Source organism: Cryptomeria japonica, chromosome 2 (assembly GCF_030272615.1).
Source record: "Cryptomeria japonica chromosome 2, Sugi_1.0, whole genome shotgun sequence".
In the NCBI taxonomy this organism is placed as follows: Eukaryota; Viridiplantae; Streptophyta; class Pinopsida; order Cupressales; family Cupressaceae; genus Cryptomeria; species Cryptomeria japonica.
In genome coordinates, this window is record NC_081406.1 from 208,857,351 (window position 1) to 208,878,662 (window position 21,312).

At 38.1% G+C, this 21,312-nt stretch overlaps 1 protein-coding gene across 1 annotated transcript in view; it reads right to left on the reverse strand.

Annotated features, from left to right (window-relative positions):
* The window catches only part of LOC131074964 (uncharacterized), a 36,854-nt gene extending 18,056 nt beyond the window's left edge, over nucleotides 1-18,798 (reverse strand). Inside the window, exon 1 of the mRNA XM_058011717.2 lies at nucleotides 18,251-18,798. Coding sequence (XP_057867700.2) covers nucleotides 18,251-18,546 — 296 coding nt within the window. The 5' untranslated portion in view covers nucleotides 18,547-18,798. The remainder of the gene's footprint in view (nucleotides 1-18,250) is intronic.
* Nucleotides 18,799-21,312: the final 2,514 nt, after the last annotated feature.

Here is a 21,312-nt window from a genome sequence, read left to right on the forward strand (position 1 = left end):
TTGCAGGATGGAGATGATGAGACTTACTATGTAATAAACAGCACTTCATCGACCTTCCCCCACTCAGCGACAGCGATCTCCTCAAGGGCAGGATGGAGGATTAGTTAGGATAAACAATAAAGGATTAGAGGAGCGGGTTAAGCATGAAGAGACATGCGATTGGCAGGAAGGGACACTTCCCACTTCAAAGGTCACAACTTTAAAGGGAGGTCATGACCCTCCACCCCCGATAGAGGAATATAAGAAGACAACACCCAGCATTCAAGAGAGGCACCGAAGAGGAGAAGATTAGATTCAGATCACCAGATTTCAAGCGTACAGAAGCTAATATTATATCTGTAATTCGGTATGAAGTACTAAGGCAGCATAATGAATCTTATTTATAATTATTCTCTTATGAACAATATTTATGCAATATATATATATGAAATTACTATATGATCTCTTTTATATATATATATATGATCTCTCTCTCTCTCTCTGTCTATATATATATATATATATGTATGTATACATATATATGTATACACACACACAACACACACACACACACACACACACACACACACATATATATACGTATACATACATATATACATATATGTATACATACATACATAATACATACATATATATATGTGTGTGTTATATATATGTGTGTGTGTGTGTGTGTGTGTGTGTGTGTATACATATATAGGGAATAATGTATAAATCTTTATATAAGTGCTGAAATCACCCATGGGAAGGATAATAAGGGAATACAAGGAGGGGAAACAGTTATGAGGTCCTTTCCTAAGTACACTACATCATAGGGGTAACTGATAGTCCCATGAGGCCAAGGGGGCACAAGTAGTTGTTGCCCTTGGGCTTAGGAAGGAAGGACTTTTGGGACACCCTATTGTAGTTCCACAAATCCCTACCATGGCTGACCCTTAGATTTAGGAATCCCAATCATAGGGAGAAGGATAAAGGTAGTGAGATAAGGGGAACAGCTTTAGGACTCCTCACTAGGTACACCCCCTCATATGGATGGCAAGGGCCACATGAGGCCAAGAGGGATGGTATATCTACTCCTGGGCCTAAGGTAGAGGATCATTCAAGCACCCTGAAATGCCCCCTTATCCTAACTCTCCTATGATTGAATTCCATTAATGAATTAGATATATCATATGACTAAAAATAATGTTCCCAACCCTAGTAGGAAAGATCTATTTTATGGATTATGCTTTCAACAAGCTTGGAATTTTGATTTTAGGGCAAAAGTTAGGGTGTTTAATAAAGGGGACATTACACTTGGTATGAGGTCAATGTTTCTCCATTAATTGCAAAAGTTAACCTAGAGGAGTTTTTCTTCCCATGTTTTTTAATAAAGGAGACATTTATTAATGAAGTTTTTCTTCCCCTAGAGGAGACATTTAATTGCAAAAGTTAACCTAGAGGAGTCTATATTCCCATGTTTTTTTAATAAAGGAGACATTTATTTAGTTAACCTAAAGGAGTTTTTCTTCCCAACATTTCCACAAATCCCTACCATGGCTGACCCTTGGATTTAGGAATCCCAATCATAGGGAAAAGGATAAAGGTAGTGAGATAAGGGGAACAGCTTTAGGACTCCTCACTAGGTACACCCCCTCATATGTATGGCAAGGGCCACATGAGGCCAAGAGGGATGGTATATCCGCTCTTGGGCCTAAAATGCCCCCTTATCCTAACTCTCCTACGATTGAATTCCATTAATGAATTAGATATATCATATGACTAAAAATAATGTTCCTAGCCCTAGTAGGAAAGATCTATTTTATGGATTATGCTTTCAACGTGCTTAGAATTATGATTTTAGGGCAAAAGTTAGGGTGTTTACTAAAGGGGACATTACACTTGGTATGAGGTCAACGTTTCTCCATTAATTGCAAAAGTTAACCTAGAGGAGTTTTTCTTCCCATGTTTTTTAATAAAGGAGACATTTATTATTTATATATTAAAAAAATTTAATATACAAAAAATGCCATTCAAGCAAATGTTTTTAGAGCTCGATTACAACCACCTTGCCATAGATGTTGTATAAGCTTAGAACTATTGAAATTAAAAATAAACATCCATGAAAACAAAGAGGAGATGCAATTAGTCTAAGTTACCGGTTCTGGTTCGGATTCAGGTTCGGATTCGGGTTCGGATTCGGGGATTCGGCAAAAAAATAATTTTTTTGGGTACGGGTACGGGTTCGTCTGTACATATATACATATATATATATATATAGATACATGTTCAAACTTCAAACATCAAAATTATATATGTTCACAGTTCAAACATACAAATATGAAACATGCAATGTAACTTTCCCATACAATGATACATAAATGATAACAGATAAATCATAAATCATAAATCCATAATTGCCAATGCCAATAAATATTCTGTTATTGATATATCGTAAATCATAAATGTAATATCATATTCATAATTTGCAAAAAAGATAATATTCAAGTTTCAAGTTTCAACTGATTCAAGTTTCAAAATGTTAAAATAAGATTAAAAAATTTGTTTTTTAATTGTTTTTCTTTGTTTTCTAACCCGTGGGCCCCGTTTTTGGGAACCCACGCGCTTGGGTTCACCCGGGTCCTCCTTGTTTCGACCTGGGTCCCACCCGGGTCCTCCCCAAACGGTTGGGTTCCCTGTGGGTCCTGCCACACAAGACCCACAAGGAACCCAACCGCCTGGGCAGGACGCGGGTGGGACCCAAGTCAAACCAAGCTCGGACCAGGACCGAGCATGAATCAGGACCAGGACCCGGCCATTTTTGGCAAGAACCAGTAACTGAGCAATTAGTTCAAAACTAGCAGAGTGAAGACATAACCGGAAGGTAAGTTAGAATTTAAAACAAGCAAAAAGGAACCATGACTCCTTAGCTGGTGTAAGTTCCATTGTTCTGCAGAGGCAGCTATTTCATTGGAAGAGATGGTCCCACAATTTGTCATTCTTTAAACATTGTTGAGTGGTTGGAATTGCTGGTTTAAGAGGTTGTCCATTTTTTGTTGAAGATGAAACGCCAATAGTTTTTTTCCCTCCAATTCTCTTGGCTGTTCGGCTTCTTTCTGAGTTGTATTGGAGTTATATATATATATATATTTGCTGCTGTGTATTATTTGTAATCTGAACTGAGAATAATAAGAGAATTCCCCTGCTTAAAGTGGACGTAGCCAATTTGGGTGAACCACTATAAATCTGAGTGTTCTGTGTATTGTGTCTTTTACTTTGTTCTTTTCTTTCTTAATTTTCTGCACTTCGTCAATTCGCTTTTCATAATCAAACAATTGGTATCAGAGCTTGGTGGCGAAGAGCTGGTTGGAAATTCGGTGTGAAATTTCCAGAATTATGGAAGAGGCGGATAAGTGGAAAATTGAGAAATTTGCGGGTCAGAATTTCGGTCCTTGGAAGGTGCAGATGGAGTCACTGCTGATTAAGCAGGATCTCGCATTGGTGTTGGAAGGGAAAGCAAAAGGGCAAGGACAATTATCAGATGAAGATTCGGAAAAGCTGAACAAGAAGGCAAGGGCGACAATCTTCCTTTCACTATCCAGCAATGTCCTGTTCAATGTTTCATCGCAGAAGACTTTGAAAGAATTGTGGGAGAAACTGTCTTCCATGTATGAGATGGCTTCCGCATCCAATAAGGTATACATTATGAAAAAGCTTTATAATCTGAAAATGAAGGTGGAATTATGTCGAACCATTTGAATGAATTCAACACCTTAGTAAACCAATTGATTTCGGTTGGCATCACTTTAGATGATGAAATTAAGGCAATCTTGTTATTATGTTCACTATCTAATAGTTGGGAAGGCGTTGTAATGGCTGTCAGCACTTCAGTGGCAGCCCAAAGCAAGTTAAAGTTTGATGATGTTGCAAGTACTCTTCTCAGTGAAGATATGAGAAGAAAGAATCAAGAGCCTTCATCCGTTGAAGCTTTGACGGTAGTAAGTACAAAAAGGCCTCAAGAAAGAGGTAAAAATAATAACAGAATGAGGTCCAAATCTGCAAAGAGATCGAAATCTAGAGGTCACGATGGTGAGTGTTGGTTTTGTGGTAAGGCTGGCCACACAAAAAGGAATTGTCGGTCTTACAAGAAAGCACAAGAAAAAGTGTGGGACAGCGAAGCTAATACAATTTATGACAAAGATGATGGTGTTTTAGTTCTCTCCACCACCGACACCACTTCAGAGTCGTGGGTGCTTGATTCCGGAGCTTCTTTTCATGCCACTTCTTGTACGGAAGCCTTCACTAACTATGAAGAAGGGTAGTTTGGAAGAGTGTATTTGGGTGACAATAAAGCATGTGAAATTATTGGGAAAGGTGATGTTTTGTTGCAGCTGGAAGATGGAAGCAAATGGCTTTTGAAAGATATTCGCCATGTTCCTAAACTCAAGGAACTTAATTTCCGTAAGTCAGCTCTACAATCAAGGTTGCCATGTTTTCTTTACTTTTGATTCTTGGAAAGTAACCAAAGGGGCTTTGGTGGTGGCAAAGGGAAATAAAGTTGGCAGCCTGTATGTTTTTAACAATCATGATCAAGTGGGAGCTGCAATGATGGTTGAGGACAGCAGTACCAAGCTTTGGCACAAAAGACTCAGTCACATGAGCAAAAAGCGACTTACCATTATGCTTGAGAGAGAGCAACTACCAGGTCTGAAATCAGTTGAGTTGGTTTTTTGCCAACATTGCCTTTATGGCAAGAAGAAGCGGGTCAGCTTCCTAAGGACCGGTCATGAAAAGAAGAGCACGCCTTTGGAACTGGTTCATTCCGATGTCTTCGGACCCACTGAGGTAACCTCCATTGAAGGAGCTAATTGTTTTGTCACTTTCCTTGATGACTGTACAAGGAAAGTTTGGATTTATATGTTGTCAAGAAAATCAGAAGTGTTTGCTAAATTCAAGTTATTTAAAGCTTTCGCTGAAAATCAAAGTGGGCACAAAATTAAGTGCTTGCAAACAAATAATGGAGGAGAGTTTTGCTCCTCGGAATTCGATAACTTTTGTGCAGACAATGGTATTCGTCAGATTACGGTTGTTCCCTTTACTCCTTAAGAGAACGTTTCAGCTGAAAGGCTCGATTGCACAATTCTTGAGCAAGCTCATTGCATGCTCTCAAATGCTGGATTGGGTAAGGAGTTTTGGGCAAAAGCCTGCAATACAGCGGTATATTTGATTAATCGAGTGCCCTCATATCAATTGATTTTTGACCCGGAGGAGACTTGGTTGGGTAAGCGAATCTCTTACCATTATCTTCGAATTTTCGGTTGTAAAGCATTTGCTCTCATTCCAAAGGAGAAGCGTTCTAAACTTGATCCCAAATCAAGGCGTTGCATTTTTATTGGTTATGGTGAGGACCAATATGGTTTCCAGTTATGGGATCCGCTTGAAAGGAAAATAATTAGGAGTCGAGATGTGGTGTTCAATGAACACTGTTTTCCAGCCCTACAAACACAACCGGTTGTTAACACAAAATATGTGCCTTAATCTGCATTTGAAGACAATGTGTCACAGGGGTCCTTGAGGTTGCCTTCTACATCTGTTGCTTCCCCAACCTCTGTTTTGGGTTCTGGCCCTATTTCTTCATCTAATGTTTCCAGTCAGTTTGATGCAGAGCTTTCTCATAAGCGTGAGTATGATACGTTTGAGATTGACAACTACCAGTTTGATGAATCTTCACATGAGCAGCTTCAATTTTCACGACCTATGATTCACCCCTTGAAAGGGGATTTTGAATCCTTGTTGCAGGAAAGTTTATCATCACCATCAACCGGTGATACTTGTTCTGCTCCTAACTCTCCTAAGCATCAGCATCTTGTCGAAGACTCCTCACAGCAACTACGCATGTTAACTGGTCAAAGAAACTTGATCTCGCAGCCAAAGAAGTTTACGCAGCCTACAGACGCTTCTGTTTTTGGAAATGTGTCCTCACGGCCCTTACATGACAGCACAGAGGTAAAACAAACCATTGCGCACAGGGATTATATCTTTGCACAAAAGCATTCTCACGGGGATAAAAGCGTGTTTCACAATGCTTATGATCTCCACCACACTGCGCACAGCGATTATGTCTTTGCACAAGGTGGGAGATCTCCAGATGTCTCCCCCTTTATCATTGCAGATCCTAGTCCAAACAAATTGAATTTGTTTAAAGATCAGACTGTGGGGACAGGGGAAATGTCTGGTAACGATTCCTCATGCCTTCATATGGAAGAGCCACGACAGGGGGATCTTGTTCATATGGATTCGTGTAAATTTAAATAGACTGTTATTACGTTCTGAGCAATCAGAATTCTGAGACAACTAGTTTAGAAGTTTTAGCATTGGATATAAGGAATGTAAAATCGATTTTATTAGTCTTATCGATTTGCCTCTACAAATGAAAAACAAACGATTATATTTACTACCGATCACTGTATTGTTTTCTTCTATCGAATGTCTTATAAACAGAGAGGGTAGCATATATATATCTTTTGTTTCCATTGGATCGTTCCTCCACAGGGGGTCACGATCCTATGTGGAACCACGTGGTTCCACATAGGGTCGTGACCCCTGTGTGGAGCCACGACCCTTCTACACCGGCGATTACTTCCTTACATAAACTCAACAATACATAGCATAGTAAATTTGTTAGTTAATACTAACTAAATTTAATCACAATTAAATCGCAAATAACAGACTTAGTTTCTGTGCGTTAATAAAATAAGGAGACAGAGTTATTTTCCTGAGTGTTACGACTGAGACTATAATTAACACTCCCTCTTAGTCTTAGGAGTATAGACCTAAAACTTAATTGAACTCACCACTAATCTCATGGGAATTACATCACCTAGATGTGAAGTATCATCGTGTGATACTCAGGATATACTCACTTTGATATCCAGTTTTAAGTATCAGCCTGTGATACTAAGGATATACTCACTTTGATATCCCTGTTATAGTATGTGCACTGACATTAATCCGCTTACATAATGTCTACTATAACTTATCATATTACTGATATTCAAATTGTCTGATTTTCAGTTTATATGATCTTCCAAACATTTATAAGATCGTCACCTTACAAATATTAAAATACAAGTGTTCATTAACTAAAGAATCATCATCCTTTAGGAATGAACACAGGGAAAGGTTACATACTTCATATACTCAAATATATGACCAAGAAGTTTACATAAATTTTAGACATCAATTACAGTTTAACCATACCAAGATACCTCCTGAAGTGATCTATTTTCACTCTTGCTAGGGGTTTGGTGAGAATGTCAGCTGTTTGATCTCCTATATTGACATATTCCAGTCTTATTACCTTTCTCTCTGTCATGTCTCTTACATAGTGATATGGGATCTCAATGTGCTTGGATCTATCATGAAAAAACGGATTCATTGAAAGTTTAATGCAGCTCTGATTGTCACAATGAATGATAGTAGGCTTCAGACTTTCACCAAACAGTCCTACTATCAATTTCCTCAACCATACGGCTTCCTTAGCTGCCATGGATGCAGCTATATATTCAGCTTCTATGGAGCTCTGAGCTACGGATGATTGTTTTCTATAGATCCAAGATACCATGGCTGATCCTAAGCTGAAACAGCATCCTGAAGTGCTCTACCTGTCTATCACGCTTCCAGCCCAGTCTGAATCAAAGTATCCATGTAGGTTCAATGCAATGTGTTCATAATGCAGTCCATAGTCCAAGCTACCTTGTAGATATCTCAATATATGCTTTACTGCAACCAAATGTATTTCTTTGGGTTCAACCATGTGTTGACTGAGTGCATTTACTGCATAAAATATATCAGGTCTGGTATTGACTAGGTACATTAATGATCCAATAATCTGTCTGTATAATGTTGGATCTGCAAATTTGGAATCTGCTATAGCTTCTTTTAGTTTATGTAGGTTTGTTTCCATAGGAGATGACATTGACTTACAATTCATCATTCCAAATCTCTTCAGAATGTCAATGGTGTATTTACCTTGATTTAGATAAATACCATCTGGTTTTTGCCATACTTCTAATCCAAGGAAATAATGGAGTAGACCTAAATCCTTCATCTCAAACTCTGAAGCTAGTTCTTGTTTGCATTTTGCAATGAGATGATCTTCGCCTGTAATTAATAAGTCATCTACATATAATATGAGTATCAACATTTCACCTTTGATTATTTTGAAATACAGATTTGGATCAGCAATGTTCTTAGAGAAACCTGTCTCTAATAAGTAACTGTCAATTCTTTCGTACCATGCTCTGGGAGCTTGTTTTAATCCATACAGTGCTTTCTCTAACTTGCATACATGTGTTTTAGCATTATTTACCTCAAATCCCTCAGGTTGCTCTAGGTATACTTCTTCTTCAATTGTTCCATTCAAAAATGCAGTTTTTACATCCATTTGATGAACTTTCCATCCTTTAGATGCTGCTATAGCCAGGATTGTTCTGACAGAAGTGTATCGTGCAACAGGTGCAAATGTTTCTTCATAGTCAATTTCTTCCTTCTGTGAGAAACCTCGAGCAACAAATCTTGCCTTATGTTTTTCTATACTGCCATCAGCAGCATGCTTAATTTTAAAGAGGCATTTAGAAGATACAACTGATTTCCTTTAGGTCTAGGCACAATTTTCCACACATCATTCTTTAAGATAGATTGATATTGCTCTATCATGGCATCCTTCCATACTTGTTGTTTAAGAGCCTCTCCGACACTTGAAGGTTCAGCATTTATGAGGTCTGTCATTAGAGTAACATAGCTAGAAAACTTTGAAGGTCTTTTGCTTTCTCTAACTGTTCCTCTAGGTGCTGCAAAGGATTCTGCTTCCTGTACTGTTTTAGTGGCCCATAGTGGTCTCTTCCTGGGATTCTCTGTTGTAGTGTTCTCAAGTTCCAAGGTGTTATCCTCAAGATGCTCCCTCTGAGTTTCAAAAAGAGAATCTTCTTCCAAATTAATGGAATTAGTTGGGATTTCAGGTGTGATGGAACTCCTTGTTTTGTTAATAGCTATATCTTCCTCAAATATGACATCTCTGCTTAATTCTATTTGTCTTTGACCAGGGATGAATATTCGGTAGGCTTTAGATGTTTCACTATATCCTACAAAAATCCCTTTCTGTCCAGTAGGTTCTAATTTAGTTCTTTTCTCCTTAGGTACATGAATATAAACAGGACATCCAAATATTTTGAGATGGCTAATATCAGGTTTAATTCCAGTAAAGACTTCTTCAAAAGTTTTGTCACCAATATGAGAGTGAGGACATCTGTTTTGAATGTATACAGTGGTATTAGTGGCTTCTCCCCAAAGTGCAGTTTCTAGGTTTAGATCTAACAACATAGCTCTTGCCGCTTCTACTATTGTTCTATTTTTTCTTTCAGCAACCCCGTTTTGTTGAGGATTGTAAGGTACAGTGAACTCCCTCTTAATCCCAGCATCTTTACAAAACTCTTTAAACACTTCTGATGTGTATTCCCTACCATTGTCAGTCCTAAGAGTTTTGATTTTCCTACCAGAGTGATTTTCTGTAATAGATTTGAACTCTTTAAATTTCCTAAGAATATCTTCAGATTCTTTACTTTTAAGGAAATAAATCCAAGTTTTCCTAGAAAAATCGTCTACAAAGATTACATAGCATAATGCGTTTCCTAGTGATGGTTCAGACATAGGCCCACATATGTCAAAGTGAACTAGTTCTAGTACCCCTTTAGTTTTTCTAGAACTACAAGGAAAAGAGCTTTTAGTGTTTTTCCCTAGTGCACATCCTTTACAAACATCTGAATGAATTGGCTTTAGTTTAGGTAGTCCTGTGACTAATTTCTCCATAGAGGGTAAAGCACGAAAATGTAAGTGCCCTAGTCTTCTATGCCAAATTTCTGCTTGATCTATGACTTCATGTAGTAAGGTTTGATTTGGCTCATTTCACAATTCATATAGGTGCCCTTGTCTGTAACCAATCACTTGTGCTCTTTTGAAGGTGGCTGTTTTTGGCCATGCCATTACCTTTCCTTCTATGAATGAGACTCTATATTCGTCGTCCTCAAGTGCAGAGATAGAGACTAAGTTCCTTTTGATGCCTGGTACAAATAGTACCCCGGTGAGTTGGATTGAGATTCCAGACTTCAGTCTGATTGTACATGTCCCGACACCCTTTACAGGATGTGCAGAGTCATCCCCTATTGTTACCTCTTCATTTGATCCCTTTTCCATTGAGTCTAGTAATTCTCTAAATCCGGTGACATGTCTTGACGATCCACTGTCTATCACCCAAGTGTTAGACTTGTTTGAAGCTTGACTTGATAGTGCTGAATATAATACAAACTTCTCAGATTCAAGTTCTGTGTTCCTCTCTACTTTGGCGAATGATGCCTGCTGTTTTACTTTGTCGGGACAGTTAAATGACATATGTCCGTACTAATCACATCTATGACATTGGATTTTTGACATGTCTTTCTTATGAAAGCTTTTCCCATGATGGGATTTTCTCTTCTTGCCTTTCTTACGGGAGTCGGTATTCAAAATGTGGAGGTCTTCATCTTTAGTTTTGTGATTTCCCCTTTTCATTTGCCTTGATTCTTCAAGGAGACAGTCATCCCTTAGTCGATCAAATTATGTGAATTTATCCCTTGCATTTATGCCTTGTTTGAATGATTCCCAGGATTTAGGTGATCCGTCTAGGCCCTAGGGTAATCATTGATAGTTCTTGCTTCTCGACATGATAATCAAGTTTTTGCAGTTGATCTCTGAGTGAACCTATCCTCATGAAGTATGAGTTTATTGTTTCACCTTTATTTATACTTATGTGGTTCAACTGTCTTTTTAGAGCTAGGGTTTTGCTCGGATTGTTTATTTCATACGTCCTTTCAAGGGTTTTGAACATTTCATATGCGTTGTCATATTTTAATATAAGTGGTATTATGTGATCCCTTACTTCATCTATCACGATTTTTACAGCTTTATCATTTCCTTCATTCCATACAGTTTTCTCAGGTTCGTCTACAGGTTCGGGCTTGTCTTCTTTTATGAATTTGATTACTTTGTTCTCTTTTAACACTATCATAATTCTGACTTTCCAAGCCAAAAAATTTGCTGCTCCTTCGAGTCTGTCCTCGAATCTGATTGTGTTCGCCATTTTAGAACTCTTCAATTTTGTAAACTTCGCCTTCAGTCTATTCGGATCTTTAAGTAGTTAGGCTCTGATACCATGTAAATTTAAATAGACTGTTATTACTTTCTGAGCAATCAGAATTCTGAGACAACTAGTTTAGAAGTTTTAGCGTTGGATATAAGGAATGTAAAACCAATTTTATTAGTCTTATCGATTTGCCTCTGCAGATGAAAAACAAACGATTATATTTACTACCGATCACTATATTGTTTTCTTCTATCGAATGTTTTATAAACAGAGAGGGTAGCGTATATATATCTTTTGTTTCCATTGGATCGTGCCTCCACAGGGGGTCACGATCCTATGTGGAACCACGTGGTTCCACATAGGGTCGTGACCCCTGTGTGGAGCCACGATCCTTCTACACCGGCGATTACTTCCTTACATAACGTGGTTCCACATAGGGTCGTGACCCCTGTGTGGAGCCACGATCCTTCTACACCGGCGATTACTTCCTTACATAAACTCAACGATACATAGCATAGTAAATTTGTTAGTTAATACTAACTAAATTTAATCACAATTAAATCACAAATAACAGACTTAGTTTCTGTGCGTTGATAAAATAAGGAGACAGATTTATTTTCCCGAGTGTTACGACTGAGACTATAATTAACAATTCGCATCAGTCTCAGCATAATATGGAACCGCCATCACAGCTTGCAACACACAACACAGAGTCTGTCAAATCTTCTCATGGAAAGAATTACCTGCAAGGGTCACAGAGTATTGTTTTTCCTGAAACCATGGCGAGAGGATTTAGTACCGATGCAGGAGGTAAATTTATTTGATACCCAGAGGAATTCAGCTAGGGACCAAAATTTGTCCCAAAATTTAAATGATAAACAAACCACTGTCACAAGTTTGAGGAGGTCTACTAGACAGAAAAGACTTCTGGAAAAATTTAAGGATTATGAATTGTTACTAGCTGAGTATCCAGAATTATTACTAACTGATCAAACAGAGCCTGTTACCTTCAAACAAGCATGTAATAATCCTCATAGCGAAAAAAGGATGGCGGCAATCGGAGAGGAAATGGATTCCTTGCAGTCAAATCTCACTTGGGAATTGGTGAAACTTCCACCTAATAAATGAGCCTTGAAAAACCGATGGGTGTATCGATTGAAAGAAGAAGAAGGTGGTAGGAAACGCTACAGGGCCAGACTAGTTGTTAAAGGTTATGATCAAAAAAAGGGGTTAGACTTCAATGAAATTTTCTCTCCGGTTGTGAGAATGACTTCCATTCGTGCCATATTGGGTTTAGTAGCCGCTAAAGATCTTGAACTTGAACAGCTTGATGTTAAAACCGCTTTTCTTCATGGAGATATTGAAGAAGAACTCTATATGGATCAGCCTGAAGGTTTCATCAAAAAAGGACAGGAACACTTATATTATAGACTGAAACGAAGTTTGTATGGGCTTAAGCAAGCCCCAAGACAGTGGTATCGTAAGTTTGATTGTTTCATGATTGAGCATCACTCCATCCGCTGTGAGGCTGATCCATGTGTCTACTACAAGAAGCTTGATTCCAATGAGTTTGTTTTACTACTACTTTATGTTGATGACATGCTAGTTACCGGTTCTAGCATGAAAATAATTTGTGACTTGAAGCAACTTTTAGGTCAGAATTTTGCCATGAAAGATTTAGGGGCTGCAAAACGAATACTCGGAATGCGTATAATAAGGGATAGGCAAAACAAAGAAAATAGATTGTCTCAAGAAAAGTATATTACTGAAGTTTTAGAAAGATTTGGTATGAAGGATCTTAAGCCTGTTGTGACTCCTCTACCTGATCACTTTCATCTATCCTCCGAGATGTGTCCCGACACACAAGAAGACAAAGACTTTATGAAATATATTCCATATTCATCAGCGGTTGGCAGCCTTATGTACGCCATGATTTGTACTCGACCTGATATCTCTCATGCAGTGGGAGTTGTTAGCAGATTTATGAGCAATCCGAGCAAGGCTCATTGGGATGTTGTTAAGTGGATTTTGAGGTACTTGAAAGGTACTTCCAATTATACTTTATGTTTTGGTGGAGGTAAGCTTCAGCTACAAGGTTATACTGATTCCGATTTGGGTGGTGATTTGGACAAACACCGCTCTACATCAGCATATGTCTTCACATTTGTTGGGGCAGTGATCAGTTGGGCTTCCAGATTGCAACAATCAGTTGCTCAATCTTCCGCGGAGGCTGAGTATATGGCTCTATCTGAAGGGGCCAAAGAGATGATTTGGTTGCAGCGGTTATTGAGTGAGCTTGGGTGTAAACAGAATGACTATGTTCTTTTTTGTGATAGTTGCAGTGCCATCTTTATGGCTAATAATCATTCATCTCATTGTCGCTCTAAGCACATTGATCTGCAACATCATTTCATTCGTCATATGGTTGAAGAAGGCAAGTTACAGGTTGCGAAGATTGATACAAAGGTGAATCCGGCTGATGCTTTTACTAAGTCTGTGACAAGGGAGAAGTTTGAGTTCTGTAGGACTTCTCTCGGCCTTGTCAAACTTTGATAGCAGGGCAAGTAGGGGAATCTCTGCAGCAGCGATTAGGTTTCAAGTGGGAGACTGTTGAAGATGAAAAGCCAATAGTTTTTTTCCCTCCAATTCTCTTGGCTGTTCGGCTTCTTTCTGAGTTGTATTGGAGTTATATATATATTTGCTGCTGTGTATTATTTGTAATCTGAACTGAGAATATTAAAAGAATTCCCCTACTTAAAGTGGACGTAGCCAATTTGGGCGAACCACTATAAATCTGAGTGTTCTGTTTATTGTGTCTTTTACTTTGTTCTTTTCTTTCTTAATTTTCTGCACTTCGTCAATTCACTTTTCATAATCAAACATTTTTTCCCTTGATGCTTCACGAATAATTTCAATTGCCTATGTCATGCCATGGACCTATTGATAGCAATGACAGAGAATAGTCAATCTCTATTCTAGCTTGTTTATGCTGTTCATTATTCCTCTTTGGTTCTCTTTGATGCTTTATTGATTTTATTTTAGCAAGGGACTGTATTCTTGATCAGACTATTGTTGCTTGTTTTGATAATCCGTGGCCCTTATAAGGCCACTCAGAGTGCCATTGCTATTGGACAAAGCCAAATGGATGGTAGTTTCCGAATCAGATTGATGTTTGGCCTGGGGTTGTCATTAGGTTTAGCTGTTTGCTCTTTATTGTAAGTGTGAGCCACAATCAGGAGTTGTGCAGCAGGTTTAAATGACTGAGGATGAAAAGCGGTGAAAGAATTCTCCATTCTAGGATAGTTGAGTAAAGTGAATGCAGCTCTTGAAGGTGAGATACGGGGTGGATTACAAGCAGAATGAGATATAAGATCAGCAACATGTGTTGCTTTAAATTGCTGCATATGAAAGGTATGAAAGGAGCTGCATATAATGGATACAGGAATAAGGGCAGAAAGAGGAGAGATATTCCCCTGGTTCTTGGCAGTATCATGAATTGCCTCAAACTCTTGGATTGGAGTGACAGCTTTGCACATAGGAATAATCTTCCCATGTTTTATCACTGTCCAAATTCCAAAATGTCATCAAAGAAGTTGAGTGCGAATTTCCAAAGAAAAAAGCTCCAATGCAATATTCATGAGACTCTGAAAAGTGGATGATGCAGTAGAAAAACCAAAAAGGTGTTACTAACAATTCATGTGTACAAAAAGTGATCTTAGGTGTTTATTTAACCCTGCTTCAAATTCAATGATCACTAGAACGTAGGTCCGACTTGATAAAGAAGATAGCTCCATGCATTATGAGGAATCTTTGATGGTGAGCTTGTCTAAAACTTGATGGTCAAGACACATGCGTGAAAGTTAATCCCTTTTGCAAACTACAGCCCCTCTCGAGGAGTAAGCACTTTGACTTGACCAAATGATCCCAACATCAAGCTTATCATCAACCATGCACCCAATATTACTCTTTTGATGTATCAAATGAGAGTTTGTGTAACCAAAATTTAATGAACACAATACCCAAATATAAATAATATTCAATTATTCCATCAAAATAGGTTAGAGACCAACGATGCCGCGCGCTACTGCTGCTGCTAGGGTTTCGGCTGGTTGGAGGCCATCTGCTGATCATTTCCAGCACGGAGGGCATGCTAGTTGGGCTACCATGGTTCGCCATGGAGGCTTTCCATCCGCTTTTGCATCTATTTCCAAACGCGGTGGTCTGGCAAGTCCTAGCTGCGGTTTCAAGGGTTCAAGTAGCGGCGCGAACAAGGGTCTTTACGCTATGGGACAAGGGCAGGGGTTTTGCCCACCTCATGGAGCTAAGAATGGAAGTGGACAATTTAAGGGGGTTTGGAATGAAGCTGAGCATGGTTGAACGAGGATGTTGTCTAAGCCACATGAGGGTTTGCATTCTCAGCAGACAGGTATTTCGGTTGTTCCCACTGCTTTAAATGTGTCTTCGATGGTGGAGCCTGTTACTGTTACTCTGACAGAGGAGGTGGAGAAAGAAATGGATCATAATGTAAGGGTTTTCTCAGGTTTAGGGCTCATTGGGTGCTTCAGAGGAGTATGGCCATCTTTAGGTGATCTCCATAAATGGATTTTTGTACATTGGAAACCTATTGTGACTAGTTGTGTGCAAATTTATCCACATGCACGAGGGTTTTTCGTTGTTGTTTTTGAAAATGAAACTGATAGGAATAAGATTCTCTGTGATAGTCATTGGTGTTGGGAGGATAGTCGTCCATTGATGCTGAGTTGAAACCATGGCATCCGTCCTTTAACCCTCTGACGGAATCTTTTGATCAAATTCCTCTGTGGGTTAGGCTGCCGAATCTTCCCATGCAATTTTGGTTTGACTCCTGTTTTGAGGCTGTAGGTAACTCTCTAGGAAATTTCTTGATGACTGATGAAGGATCTTTAAATCTGCTACACATAACCTTTGCCCACATTTTGGTAGAAATGGATGTGTCTAAAGATCTACCATCAGAGATTTCTATTAAATCATCAAAGAGTAGTTGGGTACAACAGGTGGACTTTGAAGGGGTTCCTTTTAGATGCAGGAGGTGCTTTAAAACTGGGCACATAGCTGCAGCTCGTGACAAACTCAAAGTAGAAAAATCTGCATCTTGGTGGAAAGAGGTGACTCCTCAACTCTATACAGTGGATAAGGTGATTCCTCAGGTTCTGAATGATGGGCAAATAGATGTCAAAAGAATGGAGATAGAGAAGACAGATTGTTCTGGTGCTTCAAAGTGCGAGAAGCTAAAGCAGGGCAAGCCAAAAGGGACAGAAGCTGTAGCAAAAGATAATGTTAATAAGGGCACCTTTGCAGAGCAAGCAAGAAGAGAGAAAAGGCAAGAGTTGAAGGCTAATTCAGATTCAGAGATAGGGTGCGCCTCAGGGGCAATAAATGTGAATTGCTTTGGTGTGCAAAGCACAGAGGTAGGGGGTAAGGATGTTTTGGGTGTTATGAATTTGAAGTTATTGGAAAAGGCAAGTGAGGAGGGTTGGATAGAGGTTAAAAGGAAGAAGGAGAAGAGATCTAAAGAAGAGAGTTTTATCCTAAGCCTTAACCATCAAGAAAAGGGAGAGCTTGGTCAGTAGTGAAAACGCTGATCTTTATATTTATGTATATGATTATGGGGAGGTGGACCCCTAGTTGTAGCCCCACCTGGTTCGGGCCAGTTCAAAACCCGATTTCTCAATAAAATCAACAACTATTACCGAGCAAAAAAAAAAAAAAAATTATCCCAAATTGGTTATGGTGGAATAGTAATGGGAGACACTTGCATGAGCCAATCTGAATTTTCCTCCCTGCAATACAGCGAGCCATAATCCCGGTGGATGTGTGGCTGGGTTGTGATGTAGTGAATATGGGGTTCACTGGAACACTTAACCCATGTTGCCTATTGGCAGTTCTTCATCAAAGGTATTCATTATTCAGAGCTTATCCAATACCATGAAGGACCAGAGATACAACAACACCTTGTAAGTCAACTACAAGATCTAAAATACCGGGACTGGAAAAAAAATGACTAACAGTCAAGTTCTATAATAATATATTGTATCTTGCTGGTATTTATGAAGAGAATGTAAGAAAATATAGAGAAGTGTGTAGAGAGGAGATTGCGAATAGAAAGAAGAGTATGAACACTCAAACTGTAATTGTGATATATGTATAGAAAGAGTGTGTTACATTACGTATTTTATCAAGAGAATGTAAGAAAATATAGAGAAGTGTGTAGAGAGGAGATTGCGAATAGAAAGAAGAGTATGAACACTCAAACTGTAATTGTGATATATGTATAGAAAGAGTGTGTTACATTACGTATTTTATCTGTGCACTTGTGTATGGAATTCATTCATCTCTACTTTTTTGAATTATAATCTTAAATTAATAATATTACATTATTACCAGTCTAGTTCCTTTTACATCGTATTGGCTGTAACCTAGGTAAAACCTCATAAGTTAGTATAAAGGATACATAAATATATACAGCAATGCCTTGAATGCATCCGAACCCATATTCTCAACTAAAATTTATCAAGTAATGAAATATTGATATTGAATATTAATTTAAATAATGAGAATAAGTTCAGTTAATGGATCAAACTATAACAAATACTCTTGCAACTTTTGGTATATACTCAACTACTGATATTCTTTCCTAAACAAGCTCCCCATGTTTTAAAAGAAAAAAAGCAGAAGAGAATGCCGAAAGAATGTGGCCAAGCTTACCGTACACTGTAGAAACACAGTTCATAACCTCACAAAAATTATTTAGCAAATTCACCATTGCGAATAGAAATATTTAACAAAGAGCGAAATGCAATCTCATCAAATAATTAGAAAACTAACCAAAAGAAAAGAATGTGGCCAAGCTTACCCTGTACGATTCAAACACAATCCAGAATCTCCCAAAAATTATTTACAAAAATTCACCGTCACAAATAGAAACATTTAACAAGGAGAGAAATGCACCCTCGCCAGAAGCATTTAGCAAAATTTTTAATTTATGAACAAATAAACCCTAAACTGAGTTGGAAAACATTCTCCAAACAATGGTAATATGTAACAGGGCGAGAAAATTACTTGGTAGAGTTCCGCACACTGCTCCACATATTCCCAACGGCCCTGAAAACATGAGGAGCGGTCTGTACAATTGCGGTTGCTGCGACTTGAAGACCCAACATTTGGCCTATCCCTGGCTTTGAATCAACTTTCATTTCTAGTATGGCGAGGCGCGTGTTTATATCCGACTTGAAAGCTTCGTTCCTGCGCGTTGGGGAAGTCCTTACTTGAGATACCACTTTAGAAAGAACCTTCTGCAAGTCGAGAATGGCCTGGTGAGATGCTGCTGTGGAGCTCAGCCCCTTTGCCTCGTACATGGCTATCAGTTCTGCTGGGTCTGCTCTCTTTGATTTTTTAACCCCTTCACGTACAGGAGGAGGAGTAGGAGGGGGGGGGACGGGGAGGAACAAGAGGGGGAGCGGCCGAGGATGGCGGTTCCCTCGACATTGTAAAACCCAAAACCTCAATTCAATCCACTCTGAAACAGTGTTGATCTAAGCCGATAAGGTGTGAAGCGCTGTATTGTATTCAAAACATTGGATGTGGGGGTTTAAGACATTATACACCGGTTAAATAGATTTATAGTAATTTCTTTGTTGCCACACTTTTTTGTCGGAAACTTTTAACACGGATAGCATGAATTCGGGTGTTGTCGCGAGAATCCTATTAAGGTAAGTTGTCAAAGTAAGTGTATTGTTATTTTGGCTGCCTCCAAATAGGGTGCTCTATTTTGTTTTTATCTCTTTCCCTTGTGGAAGAGTTATCCAGCTCTATTAAAACAAACCATTTAGATCAAGTCGAAATTGTTTCTTCAATCAAAGCAGGAAAGTGGTTTGGTTCAATGTCAAGCAGTTTGGGATATTTTAAAATATAGTCCGTTTAAAATAGGAGCAAACAAGGAAAAAATAGTTTCAAAGGGAAAATATTTTGGCCCTCCGCAATAAGCACTATTCAAATAAGTATTTTTTTTTGGTAAGGTATGGCAACAATAGGTCTAAAAGCAGTCAAGGCATTAGTGATTTTCTATTGGTTGCAGCCAAGGCATTGGTGGTTCTGTCTTGTTGGTTGAAAATTTTGTAAAATAGGGAAGTCCACAAAATTATCTCTTCTCTACTTAGAACATAACTCTAACTATGAATTCTAATCTAAATGTGGGTGATACATCATCTTATTCTCTATTTTAGAATAGATGTTATTCTTTTGTCTTTTTGTAGAAAATAAGTTATAATTAAAAGCATTAAACTAATTTTAAGTTACTATGGAATAACTCAAAGTACACTAATGAAATATACAAATAACAAGAAGCAAAGTTTCCATGAAAGCACAAAGTCTTATGTTGCTTCCCCTGGATGAGAAGATAGCACTTGAGCTCAAAATCTTCAAAACACTATAGCCCTATCAACCTTTAACCAATAACTTTTGTACCCAAGATGAACTTTTCAGGATGACAAGCCAAAGCACAAAGTCCTTGAATTGATATCTACTTACAACTTCATAATTTTTCACTTAAGATTACAAAGTAAAGCTCAAAGTCTTTAAATGTTTATCTTTGTACTAATTCTTTTACAAATGTTGAAATGTAACACAAATTTTACAAAACAAGATTTGTTCTACTCTTTAATAATTCTTTCCACAATGTTTTTACTCAATCAAAATAAGATTTTTCAATAAGAATGACGTAAGAGCACTCTCATTATAAACCACAATGAATCCAACACAAAGTCTGAATGTCAAGATGATCTCTTATTTTATCAAATTTGCAAAACAACAATATGAACTCAAAGTTTCACTCTTCTCTTCACTTTGGCAAAGTTTTGTTGCATAGAATTAAAGATGATAATTACAATGAGCACCCTCATATATATAGGAGAGGGGCAAAGAGCTAATCTGGGAAATCTACAACAAACTATGACCGAGTCAAAAATGAGTCCTACTTGACTTGGAACTTATGCATATTCTAGATGTAAAAACATAAATACAAAATAACACTTGAAGTGTCAAATACTAACTAAAAAAATTCACCTACAACTTTAGAAATGTAAAACTACTACGTGTCACCAAACACTCCATTATGATCTTGTTTCATGAATTCCTCAAACTTCTACATGGCAATCTGCATTTGTTCTCCATCAGGTCCTTGAGTATGACTCTTGTTCTTCATCAGGTCCTTGAGTATGACTCGTGACAACTTTGATCCAAGTGATAGAATCTCCAAGGCCAACATAACATCTTTTGTGCTTCTTTAGAAGACAAGCCAAGTTATCCAGATTAACCTAAATATCTATCAATTTGTCAATTAAAGATATTGAGAAAATCTCTTTATCAGTCTCTTCTCCAATGAACAAGCTAAATTCTTTGATGATGACATCTTCATGAAGAGGCTTTTGATTCTCATCAAGGAATATGCACGAAAGTTCTGATACCTTCTCAATAATTTTCTTTCCTTTGTCATTACATTCTTTTTGTGTCTTTCACATATCCTTGATAAGCATTTATAAAGTGTTCACCTGATGTTCTAATGCTTCTCTTTGTTCAATATACATGTCTCTTGAAGGGAGCACTCCATAATCAACCAAAACATCCAATTCAAAATCCTCTAACTTCAACCATGAAGTGAAGTCTTTCTCTTGTGTCTCCAATTCTTGTGAGAATAGATCCAATGTTTTATCTACCTCATACTTAACACCCTCTAAATTATTAATCAATGTTACCACAGAGCATAGAAGATGTGTTCCTTGACTCAACATTTTGTCCATCCATTCACCCACCGATCTCCCTCGTGAAGTGACCTGCTCAGCTTGTTTGATGACTGGCTCATCAATTGATGAAGTAACTGGCTCAATTACCTCTTATCTTAATCAACACAGTGGTGGGTTGTTCTACTTGTTTCTTAAGTTTATCCTTCTTGACCTTCTCCTCATTATATCTTGCCACAAGATTATCAAAATATGTTTGGGCATCTTCCATAATTCCCTCATGAGTTTTCTTGCCCAATTCAATTTTGTTAATGACATAATTTGTAGGTTGAATCTTGCCAATATCTATGTTTGGAGGAGGCACTACAAGTTCAACATACTTGTTCT